Source organism: Barbus barbus, assembly GCF_936440315.1.
Source record: "Barbus barbus genome assembly, chromosome: 6".
Lineage (NCBI taxonomy): Eukaryota > Metazoa > Chordata > Actinopteri > Cypriniformes > Cyprinidae > Barbus > Barbus barbus.
Window position 1 is genome coordinate 37,503,933 of NC_136734.1, and position 23,847 is coordinate 37,527,779.

Consider the following 23,847-nt stretch of genomic DNA (forward strand, 5'->3'; position numbering starts at 1 on the left):
AAAAAGCCAAATTTTATTATTTGCTTCAAAACAATTCATTGAAATACCAGTCTTGTGATTCAAGTGTCACCTGGATTTTTGTAAAAGGCAAACAATCATTAAAACAATTGAGCAAACATGATAATCATCTAAATATCACTCTCATTAAAACAGCACTTGTCATAAACACATAAATTAGAAAAAAGGACAAGAGGCACTGCTTCAGTGTTCACTTTGTTATTGATATCCATACATGATGGTAATGTTATAGGAGCACAACATGGTCATATAGGGGAAAGGAGAGCCAGGTGAGCTACAGGTATGGTACAGTATATACAGGCCAGAAATACTGGGAGGATCGAAGCAGACAGAGAGAGAGAGAGAGCATTGCACAAACATATATCACCCTCCCAAATAAAACGTCCTCGCTTTCACTGGTGTTTATCCTCTAATAATCTGATTCCAGTTTTACCAGTAATTTATTCCTGCTTCATACAGAAGGAAAAAGCAACTGGAATGGCACCAACCACTTGTGAGGAACCACTCTTGAATCCCACTAGCAGACGCATTGATTCCAAAAGGCACTGGACAGCTATATCTCTCTCTCTCTGATATTTGCCAGGTGGATTTAGTCGAAAGCAACGCGTATTTGGAAGACCAACAGACAAACCTCAAGTGACCAGGATTGACCTAAAGCAGCAGCACTACAATCTAGATTGCGCAGCTTTTTGTGAGAGCATTTTCTTCTACTCATAACATCCCATAACTGTATAATGTACATTTGAATGGTTTTCGTTATTAACTGTTAGCATTTAAAGCTGTTAATAACAAGTCAATAATGTCATTTTCCTTTTGAGAACATGAGAATGCAACATATTTACAAATACACTAAATAATAACTACAGTAATGCATTTTATAAATAGAAAATAATAATCATAAAACTGTTTTAACAAAAACATACTTTGACAGTCATCTATTGATGTCTCAATAAAGCAATTTGAAAAAATCAAATCAAAATATGATTATATATGTATTACTTTAAGGAAAAGCATATCGAGTGTCATACCAAGGGCCCAAGATTAATTTAAATAACATTTCTGATCATACTCAAGTCCTGAAATAACAATTTAATGCTATAATAAAATACATAATACGCAATCCCTTCCATAAGGCCTCACCTTGAATTAAATTTAGCACATCAAAGGGTCATGTAGTATTTCCCCGTCCTTGTCTAAATGTCTTTTTTTTTTGTCCTCTACTGCAAAAACAGAGGAAAGTGTTTGTGGATGATATTTAAGTAATCTAAGTTCATGTTGTTAACTGGAGGAAATCATCTCATGAATTGAATATATTGAAAGGGGAAGGGATTTGCAACCAAACCCCCAAAAAATCTATTTTTTGCTCGCCATCTATTCAAATACTTACATAAACTCTGTATATCTATTCCATTCTATCTATACATCTGTCCATTCATATACAGACTGATCTGTGTTAATAAATATAGTACAAACAGACTCCTTAAACCAAATCAAAACAACCAAAAATCTAATGTAGACAAACATTAGACGCATCTTCCCTTTCTATATCTCTTGCAGATTGCGCAAAAGTTGATATAGGAAGGTATATAGAATATTTAAGGTTAAAGATTGAGCTTATTTCAACTCGTTAAGTATCAGAAAAGCAAAACATTTGTGATGCACTCACTCACATGCAGGCAATCTTGCTGTAAACTGTCCCTTATTAGTGAAAAAAGCTTGAAATGAAGGGACAGAGATTGTGGGGATAGCATTAGCGCATCAATTTTCTGATCAAAGCAGCACAGGTTGGAGAAAAAAATGCCTCTGGACAGGTTGATTTCCCTTGGCTTGTAAGGCGGGGGAAATGTTGATGAGCTTTAATTACCGTAGACTTCAAAACCGAGGCGTCCCTTTTGAGTGATGTACTATTCAGCTTCATACAGTTATTTGCACGGACGGCGTGAGAAAGAAATGTTCACGAATCTGGCTTCTGAAGGGCACGTGCACACACTCTCGGTCACACCACATGAATTGGTTAACATCTAGATTACATAAAATCATACAGTATTTAGTAAAGACAAGGCATATGTGCCAGTAGTGTCATCTAACAACTTCATTTGGTTTTTTTGTTCTTTTTAAAAGGCTATTGACATTTATGATTACAAGCTAAGTTGCAAAATCTGATGGCTCGTTTGCAAACAATTTTAATACTCAGTAACTAGATCTACACTTTCTAATCACTGGTTGGCTCAATGCTGAAACAAAGAGGGTGCTTTCACAACAGCAAAGTGTGATGTTTGTGTGTGTGCATTGGTGCATTGGTGTTTACATACACATGCAAGCACATAATGAATCCGTCAGACTCTCTTGTGCAGCAGATTTTATATTCAGAAAAGCAGCGACCCTCCTCTTTGTCCCTGACCGCATCTCACTCCCGTCTCTATCGGAGCCTGTGAGTATCAGTGCTCCCGACTGTCCTCGATCAGGGTGACGTATATGATGGGCACAAGTCCCTGGCTGTCACCCAGAGCACACAGCAGCCAATCAGAGTCTGCCCTGCTGAGCACCTGCATCACGTCACCTTTGTGGAAACTGAGCTGCCCTGGCTCTGTGGCAATATGATGGCATAATGCCTTCACTTCCCTGAAAGAGACATAAAAAGAAAGAAAGAAAAAATTAGTTGAGAATTGATCAGGCATGACTGTACTGTCTTTTTATTTACAAATAATTACATTAAATATGCTTACATTATTATATATATATTATAATTACATTAAATAAGCCAATTACAGTACTTACTATTCAAAAATCATCAAACATGCAATTCTTTTTCACCAAATTCTGAGCTAAACAAACATTTAAACTTTGATCATTTCAATCTTGCGTTTTTAATGTTATACAGTGTATTTTTGGCTTTTGTTTGTATTATGCAAGACATTTAAGATTACATTTGCATAACCTACTGACATCAATTATGTAATATTTGCATGCTGAATTGTGCTTGGTCTTTATATTTAATCTTTATTATTTATCTTGATCTATCAACTATAACCACCTTTACACTACAAAGACAGCACAGAATACAGAATAAGTGATGATGTACAGATGACACATACAATCTGTGTATAGGTGACTAAAAAAATGACAACGTCGGGGAACCAAATTTCATTTTGACAGCCTGAACCAAAGCCTAAAACCTAAGCTTACTTAAAACTCTTCTGTCGTTGCCATGCAAGCACTGATTTTCCTCTTGAAATGCAAAACTAGTCATTATGACTAGTCTAACAACATTACCGTGGGGCTTGTCTCCGTGTCGGTGGATACTGTGTTTGTGCTTGTTCAGTTGGGCCAAGGTGGGCTTCTTGGCTTTGAGACGCAAGAGATTGTTGCTCCGCTCTTTTCCCCACTCCAACAGACTGAGCCACCAGATCCAGCACAGAACGGTCGAGACTCAACCAACCAGACGGCAATCTGAGACAAACATGTAGATAGAAAATTAGCTGCAAGTTTATACTAAAAATGCCTTTGTAAAAGGTTAGCGTCTGGAAATGTCCACCACATTCTGAAAATAAAGCAATTGAAGTTTGAAAAAAAAAAAAAAAAAAAAATGGATGGACCCACTTCATATATAGCAATATCTGTGACATATATATGCCCATTTACACCAAGATTGAAAGCTATAATGTTTTGATAATTGTTTTAACTATTAGAGAATAGAGAAAATCACACCACAATGATAACAAAACAGAAGAACAATATCACTAAAATCACATTCAGAATTATGTTCTCCAGCTGATAGATAAAAATATTGACAGCCAATCAGAACCCATCTTACCTTAAAAAGCTTGAGCATTCAAATTCGTAAGCAACATAACTGAAATATTCACTTATAATAATCAGTGTTGTAAATGTAAATTCATGCCCTAGTCACATTTTCTTGGTTAAATAAACATTACTTACACTATCAGAAAAAATAATAATATTTTATATTTTTACATTAACAATGTAATCAATATTCTATAAGCCGAGTATGAATCCCATCAAGTTAGTGTTTTTAAGCATTTTTCATTTATTCCAAAATAATCAACTCAAGGCAGTAACACTTTAAACTATATTTTATATGGTCGCTCCCACAGATCATGTTTTCAGGCCATTTCAAGTCTTATTTTGATGTAACAAAGTGGCTGTATCTACTGTGAGTTGTTTACTTACTTTTTTAATTAGTCTTCCCATTAATGCTATTAGATTGCTCATTCAGACTGATTCACAAACGCGGAACGCACACAAACACAAGAGATGGGATTTATTGCAAGAACCAATCACAGCTGATCATAACCAGTCATAACCAGTCATATCTCACTTTCCCCATATACCAATGCTCAATTGCCCCCCACTAAATCACTGCAGGCTTTAGGGTTTTTGTGAAAACTCAGTGGGCTCAGGGGAGGCCAGAGAGACACTCCCGCTGTAACATTACCTGCTGGTGTCGCAGCTGGACAGTGTTTCTTTAGAAAAACAAGCGATTTATACACTTTTTAATGTTATATTTTGTAATACAGTCATGGCCAAAAATATCAGCACCCTTGGTAAATATGATCAAAGGCGGCTGTGAAAATGTATCTGCACTGTTAATCCTTTTGATTTTTTATTTAAAAGATTTCACAAAAATCTAACCTTTCATTGGATAAGAATTTAAAATGGGGGGAAATATCATTATGAAATAAATGTTTTTTCTGTAATACACATTGGCCACAATTAATGGCACCCTTTTATTAAATACCAATATTTTTGGCCATGACTGTATTTGCATTGTTTTATTTTTGTACAACACATTTTTTTCTCATCCAATATTTTGAGGAGGCACTGCCCCCATTGCCTCCTTGGAGTAAACACACTCCTGAGTTAAATATAGTTATGTTGACCAACTCACCTTTGTTTTCTGACTTGTTTCGGCTCACTCTTCTCCATCTTGCTTGCGTTTCCAGCTCCAAACAGCCGACCCCAGCGGAGCACCTGTGTTGACCCATTCTCGCCTGCTTCTGGCTGGGCCTGAACCCCTTCATAGGCATCCTGGCAGTCTGGCTGCTTCTCCTTACTCTTCTTCAGCTCAGTGAGCACTGATTCCGGTGGACTTCCCATCCACGATGGCTTCCCCTTAGCGACCTTGTTGGGTTCTGACAGTGCTGATTGGTGGAGGACCCCATTGCCAATGCTATTAATATTGCTACTGCTGGTCCGACCATGTTCCACCTGTTCATCCATCTGCTGAATGGCCTCGGCCCCCTCAACCACACCTTCTCTTGGAGGTGGATGGCTTTGCCGGTGGTTCTCAACACCACCTTTCCTCCTCTTCTCCCACTTCACAAATTTCGAGCCCTCAGTGGAGTTGTCGATGTAAACCTGTGAACTTTGCATCAGCTGGTACCACCAGCCAGCTTGCCTGTTTCTCTGTTTGGCTCCATCTCCATCTCTTTCTTTCCTTTTCTCCTTCTCACAGTCTTCTCCAACTCCCTTCATCCTGCCACCAGACCACGCGCTGCCTTCTATCTGTCCTCCGTCACTCTTTCTCAAACACTCTTTGCCAACTCCAGCCTCCTTAACTCGTGATTCACGCTCCGCTTCCACATTTTTCCGCCCATCTCGTTTTGTTTTTAATGTCACTCCCTCCATCCAAAGCCGGCTGTCCTCGTCTCTCAAGATGAAGCTTTCTCTCTGAGGCAGTATTCCCACTTCCTGCGCTCCAGACTCCAACGCTCCACAGCCTCGCATGAGCTGGAAGGTGGAGCGATCTGATTGGTCGAGGCATTGGCGAGCAGAGCACAGCTGTTCTTTGCGTCTCAGGTGTTCTTCCCCTTTCTGTAGCTGGTGTGGCTCAAATAGCAGGTCAAGGTCAAAGGGCAACAGTGAGAGCGGCTGAAGAAGGAGCAGCAACTCTTCAAACAGTGGCTGGCAGGCCCCTTGAGACAGGGGTAAGAAACCCCATGGGTGGTAGTGTGCTGCTATGATGTCTGAGGAACCATGCCAGAAGAAAAAAAAAGACAGATGGCGACACAAAAAATGCTAATTATAAGAATTATGCTGGCAATAGAGTATGTGAAACCTAAAACTCTTGGCATCACCATTCCTCTAATTATAGTCAACTACTCTTAAACAAGATGCTGAACATTGTTGCAGCATAAATGTAAGTGAAGAAAGTATCGTCCTACCTTCATGTGTGTAAATGTGGTTGAACCAGAATTCCAGAGAACGCAAGCTGAAAAACAGTGAAGGTGGGTGAGAGATGTAAAATCTTGGACCCAAAACTACTGAGGTAAAATGCAAATCTGTAACATAACTGCATAATAACAGAAATCATGTACTTATACCAGAGGCAGGAGTCTTCTATCTATCTATATTTATATATATATATATATATATATATATATATATAGAGAGAGAGAGATTTGCAGATGTGTGTGTGTGTGTATCATGTATATATGTATGTATTATATGCATGTTCAGTAAGATTTCTTGAATGTTTTATGCTCACCAAGGCCCCCCCCCCCAAAAATACAGTAAAAAATGTTGTGAAATATAATTACAATTAAAAATAAGTGTCTTTTTATATTTTGAAATATAATTTATTCCTGTGAATAACAGCTACATTTAGTCCTGTCTCTGCAGTACTGCTGCAGTCCTCCTAGGGGTTGGGGACCCCCTGTTGAATACCCCTGGAAATCTGTTTTAAAGTGAAATACTACAAGTGCAACAAAAAGGAGCCTCGAAAGGGATTACTGTACTTTGTATTGATCTTGAGAAGAAGAGTGACCACAGCACAGAGTGAGACAGACAGAGAAAGATCAGCATGCTGCAGAATGCATAATTGAAACTTATGATCAAAGCGCTGTGTCTCTGACTGTAATTTTAATAGGAGTGGAAAAGAGGAAGTTTGCACAGGAGCTGAGATGAGTACATCAAGGCCCATCAAAGCAAAACTGGAGCCTTTGATGACTTCTAAAGACTTCTCGAAACACACTGCAGAGTTTTAGACAGCAAGATTTGAGGTTTTTTTTAGACCTGGCTTGTTATAGTGCTAATAAAAATCATACATGATCGATCTGTTCCAAATCCTAGTGAGCTGCCTACCAAGACACTATTTTATGGCACCATCGTAAAGGTAGAAAATGGCAAAATATATTAAAAGTATTATATTAAAATATAAAGCAAAATTGCATGTATCCATCAGATGAAGCAATCTCAAAATGCACTGCATTAAAAAATCATCTATATTCTATATTTTATGAAATACAGCATTGCTAAAAACATAGCTCTAATTAAAATATTAGGATTTGTCTTTGTATTATTGTGCTTGCCAAATCTACGAAGGAGCAATCTGATTTATAACAAAAATGAACTACATATACATGTCACTGGTTAAATTCATGATCTGATACTGAATGTATTGAGAAAGCTTCATCTCTTCAACACTGTTATTGAGATAAGACCGCAGTACTGCAATGCATTTGATGGTCAATATACTGTATATCATCTGTTTTCATGTCAGAAACTCCTAGAAGATTAAGCAGCATCTTCCGTTCCATCAATCAACTCAAGACAGATTCCAATTGAAAAGTTATATTCAATGAGAAAACCTTGACAGGAATCCAATGAATCACACAATAAGGAATGAAAATTAAGAAATCCATTCTGATTTAACAAGCAAAAAATTATGAAAGGGACAAAAATATGCTTTCATAAGTTGAGCGTGATTAGAAAGAGTGAAAGGAAGAGCAGGGAGATGAAAAGAGAGAAAAATAAAAGAAGCTTACTTTAGCAGGCCGAAGATGAAGGCATTGAGTCTCATACTGTGATTGGTCAGCTCACAATACTGACTGACTTTAGAAAACAGACTGTGCAAAACCCGTGTAGAGGGACCTAAGACAGAAAGGATAAGCGTAAATCATTTCCTTCATTCTCATCCATACAATAATCACCTACATCATCCCTCTCATACCGAGTTGTGTGGAGGCCTCCACCACACTCCAGGGCTGGTTTTTGCGTTGTCCGATGATCAGGTCCAGTACATACGCTTTCAGTCCATCATGCAGGATCTCACGAATGGCAGGACAGAGGTACTTTAGAATAAGGTGACCCACGTTCGGACTTACAGAGCTATTGCCCAATTTGGCCTGTATAGGAGAGCAAAAGTGAACCAGAAGGTACTGTCAATGTTTTACTGCCTTTATCGAGACACTAAACTCAAGTAGACTGACTTTAACACTGTTATTTATTTCAAATTCAATATTGTACCTTTACTCCTGCATCCCGACTGGTGCCAAAATGAGCCACTATCAGATCCACTGCTGTGTTTATGGCCTTCACCAAACCTAGTACATAAGGACAAACAGGAAAATATTATATTATTCAATGTATCTAATCAAATTAAACTCCAACTAATAGTACACAAACACACGCTCTGTCTTGTGCTAATGCAGTTTAGAGGGTCTGATGGGAACTGTCAAGATGTGAGATGAGTAGAAAGCAAAAGGGGCCTTGTCTGATTGACATGAGGACCCAGTGGAAACAACATCAGGAGACATCGATTTCTAGTCACTAGAGCGTACGTAACATTCACTGCAGATTCATATGCTGTGTGTATGCGGTGCAATAAAACTATAATTCATTTAAGAGCTAAAGGGCTCACCGCAACAATAAGGTTCATAATAACCACATCAAGCTTTAAAGATGAGCTTGCTGACAGAGGTTATTATATTGCTGTATGTATGACTATATAGAGATTATAGGTCAATCTGGAACACACAAAACAGTTTTTAAGAATGTTTACACTGTTTACAACAAAAGCAGGAACCAGGAACTGATAATAGCTGAATAATAGTGCTAGAAAATATTGTCCTAAGCTAGTCTTTGGCATCAGAACACCTGAAATATAAAATCAAATCACTTTTATTGTCACATCACCACAGCACGTGTGCCTTCGTGAGTGAAATTCTTGAGAGCGTGCTCCAGACACTGCAAAAACAATTTACATATAGACATTACCATACATACGTACAGACTTATACAGATGACAATGTGTAATATACACATACATATACTCAGTACACACAGTGTACTATTAGACAGACATACAGTTACCGATACACATTATACACAGTTAATCTAACATTAATCTAACCTTATGATGCTAATTTGTCTTTTTTAGAGTTTCACTATATGCTTGCTGTATGGGCAAGAGTACTGCAAGCATTCGGTAAAATTGTCATTTCATGTCATTTGGGTTTGGAATATTTTTGTGGTAAAATTCATGTTTTTCTTCTATTCCTTTTACTTTCTAATTCAGCTTCTCCATCTTGTCCTTATCTAAACTATTACTATGTAACTATGTGGTGTCACCTTTCTGTGCAAGACTAATTTAGTCATGTAGTGTGAAGAATAATAATGTTGCCTAAAAGGTATGAAAGCAATGATAAAACATAAGCCATTTAAAGCTACACTACGTTACTCACAATGAACGAGAAAAATTGACCAAGGATCATTCAAAACAGCAAAGCTCTGGAGAATCACCAGTTGTAAAAACAAAGAAAAAATGTTATTATTTGTCCATCCACTCTCATAAGACGTCGTCTATCCATAAGTACACCTGTGCCTTGAACCGCATTCACACAGAAGAGCAAAGCCGAAGCACAACAACGAAATAATGGTTTTCTTGCAGTTTTACTTTTTAACTGCTAGATGGTCAAAAGTTACGTGAGAATATTTAATGACTCACACTCGTTTGTAAGTGACTTTCAATAAACTGTCTGATAAATGACTAAATGAAAATCCAAATATAAAACTAGGGCATTTCACCTCTACCAGGAGTGAGGTTAACTTAAGAACTTAAACACAAAAATGAACACATGCTGTGCCACTGTTAGCATAACTACACAGAAAAAAACTAAATCACATACCTCTCTTCTGCAACAGGTCTATAGAAATGGATTTGTCAGTATTAGCATCAGGAGATAAGCAGAATTCCTCTGGGGGGCGCTCCGTCTGAGAGAAGTAATCAGGCAGGAAGTCGCTGTAGCACTGTGGCAGTTGCCTCAATGACTGACCTATAAACAAAAACAACATCATTCAGATAAATGCAAACATATACCAAACACAGACACTGTGCAAGACAAAATAAGCTGATGCCAGACAAAATATAAAGTCATAATCACATTTAAGCGTCTACTAACTACATTTACTAACTACAAACAAAATGACCCCAGCCCCCTTTCCGGCTCACTCCCTTCAACCCTTGTTGGGTGTTAGAAATTGGTTCAGCACCATTCAGTCTGCCGAAGCTGAGTGGTTGATTGGTGGGAGGGAAATCAAACACATTGCGTCGCTTGACACGAGTTCCAGGTCTCTTGGTTTCCAAAGCACAAGAGAAAGAATGAGGGCCGTCTTTACCATGCTCCACACCCAGAGGGTTCTTACGCCTGTACTCTCTCCATTTCAGTGCCTGTGGGGAGAGGTGGTGCACTGGGGGGCGAAATGGATGAAAATGGGGACGGTGGCAAAGGATGGATGGTATACGAAAAAAGAGAAAGAGGTATTGGTGAATGGACAGTAAGATGGATGAACGTACATATAAAGTGAAAAGTAGCAAAAGGGAAAAAACAGTCAGAAGGGTAAGATAAAATTGTGGAAATGCCAAAGAGATGCAATGCAAACCATGGGCAGAAGGGGAAACAGGAGGGATAGAAAAGAGAAGTAGTTAGCAGTAGTTCAAGGATAGAAAAGCCAAGCTAAGTAAGGAAGCTACGGCTTTGTTCAGATAGGCAGCCTATATACAATTTAGAGGTGTAACGGTACACAAATATGATGGTTCGGTACGTATCTTGGTTTTGAAGTCACGGTTCGGTATGGTTTTGGTACAGCAGGAGGAAAAAAAAAACTAAACAGATTGCTTTTTTTAAATTAAACAATGGTTTACTGAACAAATTGCTCTTTAAGTGCATTCAATTATAATTCATATTTTCTTAGGGATAAAAATCTAACTCAGCTTCTGCTCTAAACTAGTGAGCCCTTTTACATTACTGTAAGGTTACAATTAACAACAGAGCCCAAATTTAAGTTCAATTACTATTTATTTTTGACTATAATAATCAACACTCAAAAAAAAAAATGTATGCAAGCATGTAAATTGCACACAATGCAGTTTTTAAATTAACAATTTCTATTTGTTGTTGAAATATAATCATATAAACAGTGGCTGTCATAACGTATTTCATAAAAGATTTATTTAAACGTACATTAAATAATTAAAACATCACTAACAGGTAGAGTAAAATATAATGTTTCGAGAAATGCTCTTCTCTGGACTTAATTTCTCTCGGGAAATAACAAGCTGTGGGCACTGATGACTTGCCTGAGGTAAATGAAATGCTACGTGACATTTTGTTTACAAGTTGTTTGAATCATGTCTTTCCACGATTGAAAAACTGATTGAGCGATTACATGAGATGTTCATTCATGTTTATTTCGCGTTAAAACTAGAAGTAATGAGGAAGGGATGATCACGCTGACTCGCGCTCCGCGCTGCCGTTTAAACTGAGACGTTTATACAACAATCTGTCTCGCCACATCAAAGAGCACCAAAACGGCATTACTGAATGATTTGTTCGAAACACATGCATACCGAACTGAAAGACTATTTTCAGTACAAATACGTGTTTTACAAACTCAAGGCAAAACCATGTTAATGTTTTCTTTTCTTTGAAAGCAGAAAAAAAGATAATTAAGTCATTAATAAGGTCAAAAACAACACAGTAGTGTCTAGAGAACTATGTCTGAATTTACTTGTTTTTGCTCCAAACCTACCATTAGGCTGTCGCTGTGTCACACATGCTGGTAAAACCTTCACTGGCTCTTCCTGTGACGCTAGCGGACTGAGCCCAGAGCTGGGAAGCGCCGGCAAATTGCCTCGGTGGAAACAGTGATTTCTAGTGGGCAATGCAGGCATCAGCGGACTCTGCTTCATCAGAGGAGGTGGAGGCGGTGTAGGAGGTAAGGGAGCGAGTTCAGGAGTCTCGGTACGTATGGCCATTCCAGGTGGGGTATGCTGGGGCAGAAGACCTGCAGAGATGGGGCAAGAGAGGGAACGTGGCGGCTTTGGACCACCTGGGGTCGGAGTGCATGTGGAGCAGGTTCCAGAAGAGGTGGGTGCACCTTGGAGGCGAACTGGGGAGTAGCTGCCCAGTGGGGATGGCCGCACTATTGTAGGTGCGTTGGAGGTGCCGTTTGGTGGCCTACGATCTTCTTCTGAGTCATCTTCACCTCCCTCAGGTGCCGCAGCCCCTCGAGTCTGCATATGGCTGATGTATCCGTCCAGAAGAGGAAGGATAGGCTTCGCCTGTGGTTTTCCAAACTGGTGTTGGAAAGTGAAAGGCTGAATGGGTAATGAGGTTGGACGTTGATCTTTGCTATAGCGAATTAAAACTGGAGAGGAGTCTGTGGAGCTAGACAGGCCACCTAGGGGGAGAAAGATAAGAGACGGAGATGAGCAAGGAGGGCTGCAGATTAAGAACAAAATTAGATAGTTAAAACATCAGAGTCTGTAGCAGAGTATCATTTAATGTAGTAATGCAGGCATTAACAATATCTAAAGATGCATGGATTGACATGATATATATAATTATCACATGAAGCAAGTTATTTAATGTAAATTTAAACCAGAAAGCCCATGACAATGACACAGCCATTTAAAACAGCTAGAATAAAACCCAGCAAGAGCAACAGCAACACCAGTCTCTTATTATGAAAGTGAAACAAAACCATACATAGAACAAAAACCATACAGCTTTGTCAAACACATATCTTAAAACACTGCTCCAAAAAATTAATGTCCAAAAGAGGTACATAAACAACCAAGATATCATGACCAAAACAGCCTGATTATGAAGCTCCTCTGTGTATACCTCTAGGTGTGTGTTGCGTGTGCTCTGACGGCACACAGTGTGTGTGTGAAACGTCACAGGGCTATTGCGCAAGCTGTGTGCTCCACATGCCTGAGTACTCATATGTCAGAGCTATTGTACACCGCAGAACCCACTCACAGCCAGCAGGGGCAGCATAGCACATAGAGAACTAACATGCAGTCCAGTAACACAAGCTAACCTCTCTGCTTTTGGCAAACCTCCAAACCTAATTATTAAAATTGATCATTTAACTCTTGCACTGCTTGTGCTACAGACATGAATGACATCTCACATAACACAGCTGGAAGAAGATCGATGTGTTATTATTACTAATCTCATAAGATTTGAGATTACCTGGCAGAGTCCTAGTGCTGGGCGATATACCGGTTCAAACGGTAATGCGGTTTGAATTATGCACATGGTACAAATTTTTTAAAAATTGTTAACTGCATACGCTTCCAACTAATGCTTGGAGAACTTTTAGAACTATTAATAACAAACAACTTTAACTGGGCAAATAAAACAAATGTAAGCAGCTGTTAAACAGAAGCCAGAGACACCGAAGACGAAAAAAGAGGAGAAAATACTATAGCAGGCAGAACTAACTCAATCTTAAATACTGAATTGGAGGTTTATATGATTGTATCTCTGAAGGGAACTGACTGTTCTCAGAAAAGTTCAGATGCTATTTTCTTTCCATCTTACCTCCATATAAAGCATATTAATGTAGTATTTAAAAGTGCAGCTGTTTTGTTTACAGCGGTAACCAAGGAAACACTGTATTCTGCTGTTCCATAAGCGCCACCTGCTGTAAGAGAGTGAATCTGAGCTCTCATTCAAGCCCGTCTGCTGTTTCATGCAGATGTTTTATGTAGCGTAATTACACAACAAATAGTCAAATCATTCTGTTTTTACTTCAAATTTTGAAATAATACAATCGAATCAAAAACTGATCAAGCTACATGTGCAGTGGTTCTGCAACTGTTTCATACATTCTGATTCACATAAATAAAGAGTCAGGGGGAAAAAATGTGATAAATCATGAAATCGTCAGAATCCTAAAAAAAATAAAAGAAAAGAAGAAAACTGATATGGATTTTTGCTTAAACTGCCCAACACTATGGCAGACAATAAAAAATTAAAATAATATTTTACCCAACAATTTCTGTTATATTTAATTTACCATCATGTTGTTTCAAAACCACATAACATTTATTGCTCCACAGAACATTAAAGGAAAAATTATGGAGATTTGTTTTTTTTTTTATTCCATGGAAGAAATTAAGCGATATGAAATGACATGATGCGTGAGTAAATGATGACTGAATTATTTTTGGGTCCAAAGCATACAGTATTGTTTTCTTTTGCCAAAATAAGGAACAACCCAGAACATACAAGAAACAGTAGCAATCACTGAGAATATTTAATAGTTACTACCCATCCAATACATAATCAAGAAGAGTTCCAAAATGCAACCAGGCAACTGGGCGCCAAGCAGCACAATAACATTATTCAAACACAAAATAAGTCAATCCATAAAATAAACCAGCTCTTACAAATAACACCGTTCAACCATCCTTTTTTTTTGAAGATTTTGGAAAAAACTTCCCCTTACCTTCTGCTTTAGTTCGAGTCTGTTTTCCCGCTCCCCCCGGTGATTCTCGCGGTGGTGTACTCCGCGGTCTATGCGGGGAGGACAAATCACAGCTTCCTTGACTATGGCATTGAGTGAGTGGCGGCAAACTGTGGCTTTGACCCTGTGGAAGGTCTTCCAGGATGGGCGAGAACTCTCCAGATGAGTGAGAGTGCATGGATGTGGCCTCCGTCCCACCCTTCTGCGATGGTGACCCTCCAGTTCTCCTCTTATTTCTTGCAATTTCCGCAAAAGAAGTGACACGTGGTGGAGGTGGCGGGCTCGGGGCTGCACTCTCACTGAGCCGAACAGGGCAGCTGAGCATGCGCTCCAAGGATCCAAGGCGAGGAGATGGAGACTTGTCCAAGTTCCGATCGTAGCTACGAGAACGAGGTCGACCGCTTCCCAAAGCACCAACTGAATTGCAGGCTGTCGTAGGTGGGGAGATGTTGATATACACCTGCCCCTCAATTACATTCTCACGGGTAGAGTCAATCTCACTTGGATCCTTTTCTTCATTCTGGCAAAAGAAAAAGAAAAGAATGTAAAGGATGTAGGAGTATAGAATGAGAGCTGGTACATAATCTGGATTACGTAATCAGATTCTGAAAATTAAATACTTGTAATTAGATTAAAATACTTTTTTAAATTATTCTTTATAGTATTTATTCTTGTAATGTATTCATAATTTATTGGTTCTCCCTTCTCATTGTTTTTCATTTTTTAAATTTTCCTTTCTAAAATGCCTACATGACATGCAGGTAAACAAAATATTTAAGTGTTTTATTTTGACAGAGGTTATTTTAAAATTTTACATTTTCATCTTTTCTTTAAACTCGCAAACCCCCTGCAGTTCACTAAACCGTTTGGGAAACCCTGACTTAATGAAATGCTTAATGCACTTTATGTTGTTATTAACAACAAATGGAATATATTTTCTTTGCATTTTAATATCAGTATGGTACAATATTATCCTATTTAAATCAATGTGATAAACAAGTTACGTAATCAAAAAGTACTCTGATTATGTTACCTAGAATGAATAATGTAGTGGATTACATTAAGTATAATTTGTGTCATGTAATTTGGAATCAGTAACAGACTACAATTTGTAAGTAATCTAAACAGCTCTGAGAATGAGTGATGGTATGCAAAATACAAGCTAAGACCACATGAAGCAAATAATATAGCACCTCTGCATCTTCCTCTTCTTCTTTCATTTGTTGGAATAGATAGTATTCTGTTGGCTGAGTGGGACTTCCTTTGCTGTGCTCATCTGAGCAGCTTGTGACCGATGATCCCGCTGGACTGGGAGAGGACTGGGAAGAAAGGTCACACGTCACAAGCTTGTAGTAATTCTGCGTTGCTACAACCAATCGAGCTTGGCTTTGAAGACACGATGTGAGCTCATTGGCAGAGGTTTCAGCAGAGGACAGCACCTCGCTTCCGAGAAGGTTGTGGTATGAGTTACAGTTGGCATCTAGTTCCATAGTGGCACCTTGAGGCTGAGATACAGAAGAAGAGTTTGCATGTTCTTGAGTGGCCAAAGGATGCTGGGGGGGTTCGATTGGGGAGGTGTGTAAATCCAGGTAGAAAGCTCCACGTCCACTGCTACATTCTGTTCCGCACATCCCTACGAGCTCAGACACAGATGAGACAGATGAACTGTTGATATTGAGCGACTGTTTGGCCGGGACAACATTGTTCATCTTGTTGTAAATGGTGCTGAAGTTAACCAGCACTCCATCGGAGCTATTGCAGGAGGAATCACTGCCGTAGCCCTGGTGACACTCAGAAAACGATTCGTGAAAAGGTTCAGGGTATGGCTGGGAAAGGCCGCAACAGGAGCAATGTGGTGCTACGAGACTGGAACACTCTGAGCTTCCTCTGCCGCCCTGCATGGACTGGTCTTCATAATCATCATCCTCACCCCATTCTTGCTCACCACAGTCCATTGAAAGGGTGGAACCACTGCTTCCGTGGCGCCGCTGGCTATCTAATCTCAGCAAGTTCAGGCCTTCCATGTGAGTAGATAAAAGGAAAGTCCCACCTATTGTGTTGTCTCTGCTCTCTGCTTCCCCACTAGGCCCATTAGTGGAATTCCACTGTTTTTCTGTAGACCCATGCAAGAGAAAAGGTTCAGCGGTAAACCCAAGGTCTTGCAGGTGGAACGGCGGCAAATCTTGATTTGCAAGTGCTGCATTTGAGATGTCATGCGAATTTCCATGCAGGTGAAAGGAGGAGTCTTCCAAATATCCATTCAGATTGTCTTCATCCTCATCGTCATCTTCATCTTCAGTGTTGAGCAGAAAGGGGTTACGCCTCGAGTTCGGCCGTTCACGTGTCTTCATCTGCAGGCCTTGAGCCTGATCTTCAGAATTGCTCGAGGTGAGAGAGGAAGTGTCGCTTGCCATACTCCCTTCTCTCCCTCCTCTTCCATGTTTCTCTCCTCCTCTCATCCCTCCATCCCCAAAAGTGTCACTAGAGCTAAGGCTGCTGCTCGACGTCTGTATGAGGCTGCTGTACACCAAAGCCTCCCGCTGAAGAATGTCTCTCTCAGGGAGGGAGGTGGTCCGGCTCAATCCCAGATTCTCTGGGCATCTGAAGGGATTACCGTTCCTTTTCAGTAGACTACCACAGCACTGTCTTGAGTTCGAAACCTGGCAGTGAACCAGCGGAATGTGGTGGACAATAAGAGTCTCCCCGGCTAGCTTAGGTGGACTGTCCATCTTCTCCTAATGTGGGTGAAGATGAAGAATATTTGGATATTTGCAGAACGTGGTTTTCCGAGGACTTTAGTTCACACGTCCAATGCCAATCCGGGGTTTTAGAAAGTGAGGAACATTTAAGAAAAGTTTAAAGAGGATCTCCTGGCAGAAGGTCAACATCTGGGAAAAAGACAGAAGACAGGATTCAGCTTTAAATTATCTTCACGTAAAACATTAAGCTAATAAATCCAGTGTTCATTAGAGGCAAGGGCTTTTTAGTTAGGTGTCTCATTGTGTAATCATATAATTTTCAACAAAGACTGTTACATAACAAAAACATGACCTATGGGGACAAATCCTGAGTACCAAAAAACAGACAAAAAGAAACCAACAAATGAATAATGAAGTTAATCCAGTTCACAGGCTCCTTAATCTCCTCAGTCTACAGCTAACAATGGATTCAGAATGTAGACAAGCTATGAATGAACTGGTACACAGGTAAATACATTATTGATATTATTTAATATTAAGGAAATACATTTAAACCAACACAAGTATTCTTAAATTTACAGAAGTCCATGAAGGAGACTAAGAGTAGATTACTAGAGCTGACTACTGATTACATATATGCTGGCCCAGTGATTAATTAACCAGTATCTTGAAGGCATGTTTTTTTATAATTTTTATATAATGGCCTTTACTGTAAAACTGATGTGATCATTTAGAGATAAACCCAGATTTCAATGGAGATGGTGAGGTCTACATAAAATTACAGTATCTCACTTCTAACAGTGATCATTTTTTATATTTTTGCAACCTTTAATTATGTGGACAAGAAATAAGACCAGAAATGACAGTGAACTTTCAGGAAATTATGAACTCCATGTCACATGCACAAGCACTGTGGCACGTATGTGCTAACCACTAGGCCACTTTGGTCAAAGTGATACTCAGTATATTTTTCCTGGTGTACCAAATGCGGACTTCACAAGAGAGAGGAAGGGAGGGTGAGCAGTGGACGTTGACCTTATTTTAGATGGGCGGAAATCTTGAAGGAGGAAATGGTTGTGGGTCAGTGACCTGTTGTTGGGGCTCGGAGTGGGCAGACAGCAAGTAATAGGACGTGCAAAGCCTGACAATGGCCTAAAACCGTCTCTGTGAAGTAGTAGAGCGCATTACTTCATCTGAAAGTCTCTGTATGTGTGTGTGTGTGTTGGTGATAGTTGTCCCATTGTAGGTCATAGTCACAAGACAAAATCAATGGGATAATCCAGAATAGTGCCTTTAAATACTAGAAGTATTAAATTCTGATTGCCTAAATAGGTTATTAGCATCTATTTTACATGTGTTTAAGGCCTGAACAATAAGGATGGCCCTAGGCCAATACTAGAGTGTTACTTGCAGACTGACAGAAGTTCTGGGCCAGTGTTATCAACACATTTTAAATTTTTTGATCATGAACATGTTTTTATGCCTAGAAAATCTTGTAGTTGTGCAAAATTGTAGTTGTGCACTAAAACCATAATCATAACATACAGTAATGAGATTATTTTTCCTGAGGTTGTTCTTGTAAGCACATTTAATATATTGCCATGACGCAGCACCTGAAAGTAGTCCCCAGCTAGGTAACTAGTTATGATATAGCCGGGGACTACTTTCAGGTGCTGCGTAATATCACTGCGTCTGCTGCACTCATGGTACAGCAGCAAAGTTCCTTGATTATTACGCCGGAACGAGAGTATAGTTCCTAGCCATATCGGCCTAGAAAATCGCAACTTTTCATTTTCCGTCGGTCTTAGTGCACGATGTAACTACAGAAGAGTCAAGTTTTACATAGGAAAATTATCGAAACTCTTTAGTCATTTTTGATGACCAAATGCTAATGGTCTAATCCGATTCAATGATCTATGCCAAGCTAAGCTAAAAGTGCTACCGCCAGACCCGGAGATTGGCTGAATGGATTCAAAAACGGTCAAACTCAACTGTTTATCTCTAGGGGAGTTGTAAAATGAGCCTATTTCCAAAAAAGTGGAGTGTTCCTTTAATTGATTATGTAAACAATATGGAAATTCTGTGCATTTTACCTTAACAGAGAGGTGCCATACAACAGCAAGAGATCCTCAGCAAACATCACCTGTCAATGAGAACCCTCACAGAACTGTCCTCCTGATGTCTGACCAGATTATGGTTCCATTATGTAACACTCATGTGTTCCTGCCAGTCTGTGTGTGTTTAAGAAAATATATTCTCTATTATTTTCTAAATGCATGTCATTTATTTTATTGTGCATGATTAATTCAAGTATATGTTTCTTTTTTTTAATCAAAATGTTATCAGCCTCAATCTTTCAATAAAATTGCATACTTTTGATTGGTAATATAAGATGGACTCCTCAATTTATTTATAACTCACATTCAACACCATCCAATCAACAACTGGTGCGTAGTACCACTCTACACTTTTTCTTTAATAATCCATTTTATTCGGATGTACATCAAAATATGAAAGAAAAGAGCTGCCGCTACTTCTGTTCCATCAAGGCTTTAAAAAGATTCACAAAGAAAAAGATCATGTGGTCCTGTAAATCTACACTGATGAAAACTTTTCCTCATAAGGATGCTTATGAGTTCAACTTTCAACTTGACATTGCTGGAGAAACACTGAAATGTATCTAAGACCTTAAATAGTTCACACAGTCTGAACTGAGGCATCTATTTCCAGTAATTCATGAGTCAGTTTAGCCTGACTTCATCTAATCAATCACACACTACTGAGACATACTGTAGGGACCAACTAGTGATAGACCGTTAGACTGACCAGGGCAGCTATTGGCTGGTATTTGGCTGAAATTATTAGCAACAGTCAAGCTACTGTAAATCACAACATCCTCATCTGTTGCTGTAGTAAAAAAAAAAATGAAAAGGGACAGAGAGGCTGGTTAAGGGAGCAGGAAATGCTCTCTCTCTCCCTCTCTCATGTCTCATTGTTGCATAACTACAGGCCATGAACGCCACTACATTCCACAGACTGGGCGGTTAGCTATAAGATCAGACAGACAGCTGCAGACAGACGGCATGCCTCTCGCACATGCACAAACACAGAGAGATTTGGGTAAAACGCATTCAAACAGGCGTTGCTTGTGTTATTTATTAAGCAACTAAGTAGTACATTTGGAACAGAATTCAGACTGGTTTTCTAGTATAATATATTAGATGACTGACTGACTGAACATAGCCTATTTGCAGAAAGTGATTTGACAAAAATATTGTAATTTAAAGACATGTAAAGATAGATGTTACTTTCAAACAGCCATTTCGGCAACTTGAAGATAACAATAGCCTGGAAATCTAAAGAAAAACGGGTCACAGTTAGAAAATGATGAGTAAACTGTCTCTGAATAGACTTCTAGAGATAAAAAAGGGTTTACTGGTTTCCATAATGTGTCTTCCCAGTGTGACTCATGTTTAAAAAAACTAAACAATGATGGCCAAGGCACTAAACACGCACACAAAATCAAACTGATACAAAACCAGATAATAAGTAATAAACCAGTGAGGGCGAAAAATTATTTTTCATGCTCGACTTTCTTACAAGTCTGTCAGGATGAAAGTAAACATCAAGCTACTGTTCAGCAAAAACATGAAAAAGCCAACACCAGACTACATACACAATAATAGCCCTTCTACAATTACCATATGACAACATTACCCAACACACCCTCAATTATTACACGCAACTATGATTTCAATCAAATAAACTACTGTTTGTTATGAAAAATTGTGTGCTAAAGAAAAATTATATAGTTTCTACAGTCAGTTTTACTATATTGCACTATCATGGTCAATTTTAACCGCTCACAATCAATAATAGGCTTTGAATTGAAATGATAACATCTCAGTCATCTCTTGAGCTGCTTTTGTTAAATGGAATCAGACTAGAAAGTTCTCTCAGAGATGGAAAGAAACAGATTTCAGTTATGTAACACAAAATAAATGTTATTTTCAGAAGTATTTCTCTATATCGAAATGATCAAATTACCACTAAGGGTCCAGAGAGTAACATTCTGCTATGGTCATAATTACACAATATGCTCCCAATATGCATTCTAACAATATTCATAGAGGAAAATAGCAGACAGTCACTGGCACGTCTGAACACTTCTGTGTACACATCCAGTAATAAAAATAGTATAATATTTATCTGAAATTCAAGTGGATTTGGTATAATATCATAACATGTGGTGGTGCATTTCTTTTTTTTATTAAAGATAAACCTTGGACTTGCTTGCACAACAAGTTAAAAGTCAGTTAACCATAAATAAAATAAACAAAAAGAAATAGGTTGCATGATTCTCTAATAATAACCACATGAAAAATTATGCTTTTGAACCATACTATAGTAAAGTACTTGAATTAATTTGTTGTGGTAATTCTATAGTTGCTGTGGTAATATAACAACTATAGTAATAATAAACAAATTACTTTACCCAATACTGTACTGTACGTTTTCTACAACTATAGGGTATATATACATACTACAATACACTACAGTTTACTGTAGTAAAAACTAAAGTATACTACAAGTATACAAAGTTTTGTCAATAATATACACAGAATAATACACTTTACTATAGTATGGTTCAAAAACACTATAGTATTTACTAGTATTTTACCATGTGGGGTAATGAGACCTAATAAAGCTTAATAAAAATGTATTTTAATCTATTCTTCGAAACTACATTGACTTACATAGCATTTTCATTTAAAAATCATACTAGGGGACAGAAAAGTTAACCATATTGAAGAATCTCTCTTTAAATGACGTACAGTACATTAAGAGGCCTTTTTTTCTGTTAATTTTCTCCTCCAATAATGTTTAGCGTTCATATTATCATGATGTTTATGTTGTGAATGTGATCGATGCGCAAACACAGGCCTATAAGAGCAGCACTCCCTGCATATGTGGGCCTATTTACTGATTTTATCACGTGTGTATTCTTTTATATTTAACATGCAATGCGCCATCGCAATAAAAGCAAGGCGAAGCATCAATAAATAATGCCAAATCAGCATCAAAACAGAAAACCTAACGTTACAGCCTGTCCATGACCGCTTGTTTTCTTAACACGATTATGGGCCATGCTTTCTGGATGCTGTAATTATTCTAAAGGCGGAGTAAAAAGGATATGTAATGTTAACAGCGACGATGCGGGCGTGTTACATTATAACGGTGAACGCGCACACGTCTACAGCGTCTATATTCCAGCATTTTAAAATAACAATACTTGGTTCATTCTTAACAATGAAGAAAATCACAGTTCAATCTGAATCAGCAGCGGTGATGTAATATTTGCCAGCGGGCAGTTCTGTTCGCTTCCTGCACACAGTGTTTCCCAAAAATTCCCATTAAATTCTAAAGGCAAAGCCATATTTATACTCACGTTGATGATAAATGTCATCTCCTTGGTTCCTAGATGTCACGATGTCAAATCACGCTGAAAGATCGCCAAGTTTGGGTTGGTTTTGTGTTGGAGGTATTGAGTGCAACAGAGGCGCAGGGCTGGAGCGAGCGGCGCTACGTCAGAATGAAGCGAACCCTCCCCTGGCTGTGCGTCCTCTTACAAAGCTGACTTCTGGGCATCTTTACTCTGATACACGGTCTCAAATCACGTCTTTTTGGTCCAGATGAGCGGTTTTGCATACTGTGGTTTGACAGCGTAAGGGTGGGTGGGGTGTTAGACTGCTGGTCCCCTGTAGGCTGCTCTTTGTTCTTCTGCCTGCTCTCTAGCATTACTAGAGATGCATTTCTCATTGTTTAGTCGAAGAATGCCTGCCTTTACTCGAAGACTGAGAGTTAAATAGCTGGCGTGTCTCATGAATGGTCTAAGGGCCCATCTGTCTGGGGGGCCACCTAATTTTAGCTGGATAGATAGGGAAAACAGGGATTACAGTTGTTTTGGGGCATGCAGTTTCAATGTCATTGCAAATGGCTTTTGCTTGTTAAATTGACAAATGTTGCTAGATTGTTTTAAGTGATCCAAATCAGTAACCACAGATGTATATATGTTAGTGCTGTCAAATGATTAATCGCATCCAAAATAAGTATGTGTGTGTACTGTGTGTATATATATATATATGTACATATAAATACACACCCATGCATGTATATATTGAAGAAAAATGTGTTATGTTTATATTAAATATATTTATATATAATATAAATATGAATATAAATATATACATGTAATTACATGTAAATATTTTTCAAAATATATATTGTATGCGTGTATTTATATATACATAAATATACACAGTACACACAGATATATTATGTAAATAAGAACTTTTATTTTGGATGCGATTAATCATTTCACAGCACTAATATATATAATATATATATATATATATATATAAAATCCAATTTCTTTTGATATTTTGTAATCTAATGTCATTTTTATGTTGTTAAGTGTTGACTGAAGTATTCAAAATCTTTTTGGGGTCTGTCCTCCCCTCATCCACTTCATTAGATCACAAGAAGTAGCCAGAATATTCTTTAGAGT

The 23,847-nt window shown here is 38.5% G+C and overlaps 1 protein-coding gene across 1 annotated transcript; it reads right to left on the minus strand.

The window, feature by feature from the left end:
- Positions 1-202: 202 nt before the first annotated feature.
- LOC306870678 (AP-4 complex accessory subunit RUSC2-like) lies at positions 203-22,874 on the minus strand. Its single transcript, XM_079418092.1, has 12 exons — positions 22,729-22,874; positions 15,774-17,468; positions 14,563-15,100; positions 11,851-12,501; positions 9,948-10,094; positions 8,287-8,363; positions 7,991-8,165; positions 7,806-7,911; positions 6,204-6,250; positions 4,928-6,005; positions 3,292-3,468; positions 203-2,640 (listed from the first exon to the last, which is right to left on the minus strand). The coding sequence occupies exons 2-12, from the start codon at positions 17,307-17,309 to the stop codon at positions 2,457-2,459; spliced, it is 4,716 nt and encodes a 1,571-aa protein (XP_079274218.1). The 5' UTR covers positions 17,310-17,468; positions 22,729-22,874; the 3' UTR covers positions 203-2,456.
- Positions 22,875-23,847: the final 973 nt, after the last annotated feature.

Bases quoted from the DNA above. Each gene is read 5' to 3' on its own strand.
- LOC306870678 (XM_079418092.1), bottom strand. From the start codon at position 17,309: ATGGACAGTCCACCTAAGCTAGCCGGGGAGACTCTTATTGTCCACCAC. The intron at 7,912-7,990 runs GTATGAGAGGGA...TTTCTGTCTTAG, and splicing joins GGAGGCCTCCACACAACTCG to GTCCCTCTACACGGGTTTTG. The intron at 2,641-3,291 runs GTAATGTTGTTA...TGTCTCTTTCAG, and splicing joins ACACGGAGACAAGCCCCACG to GGAAGTGAAGGCATTATGCC.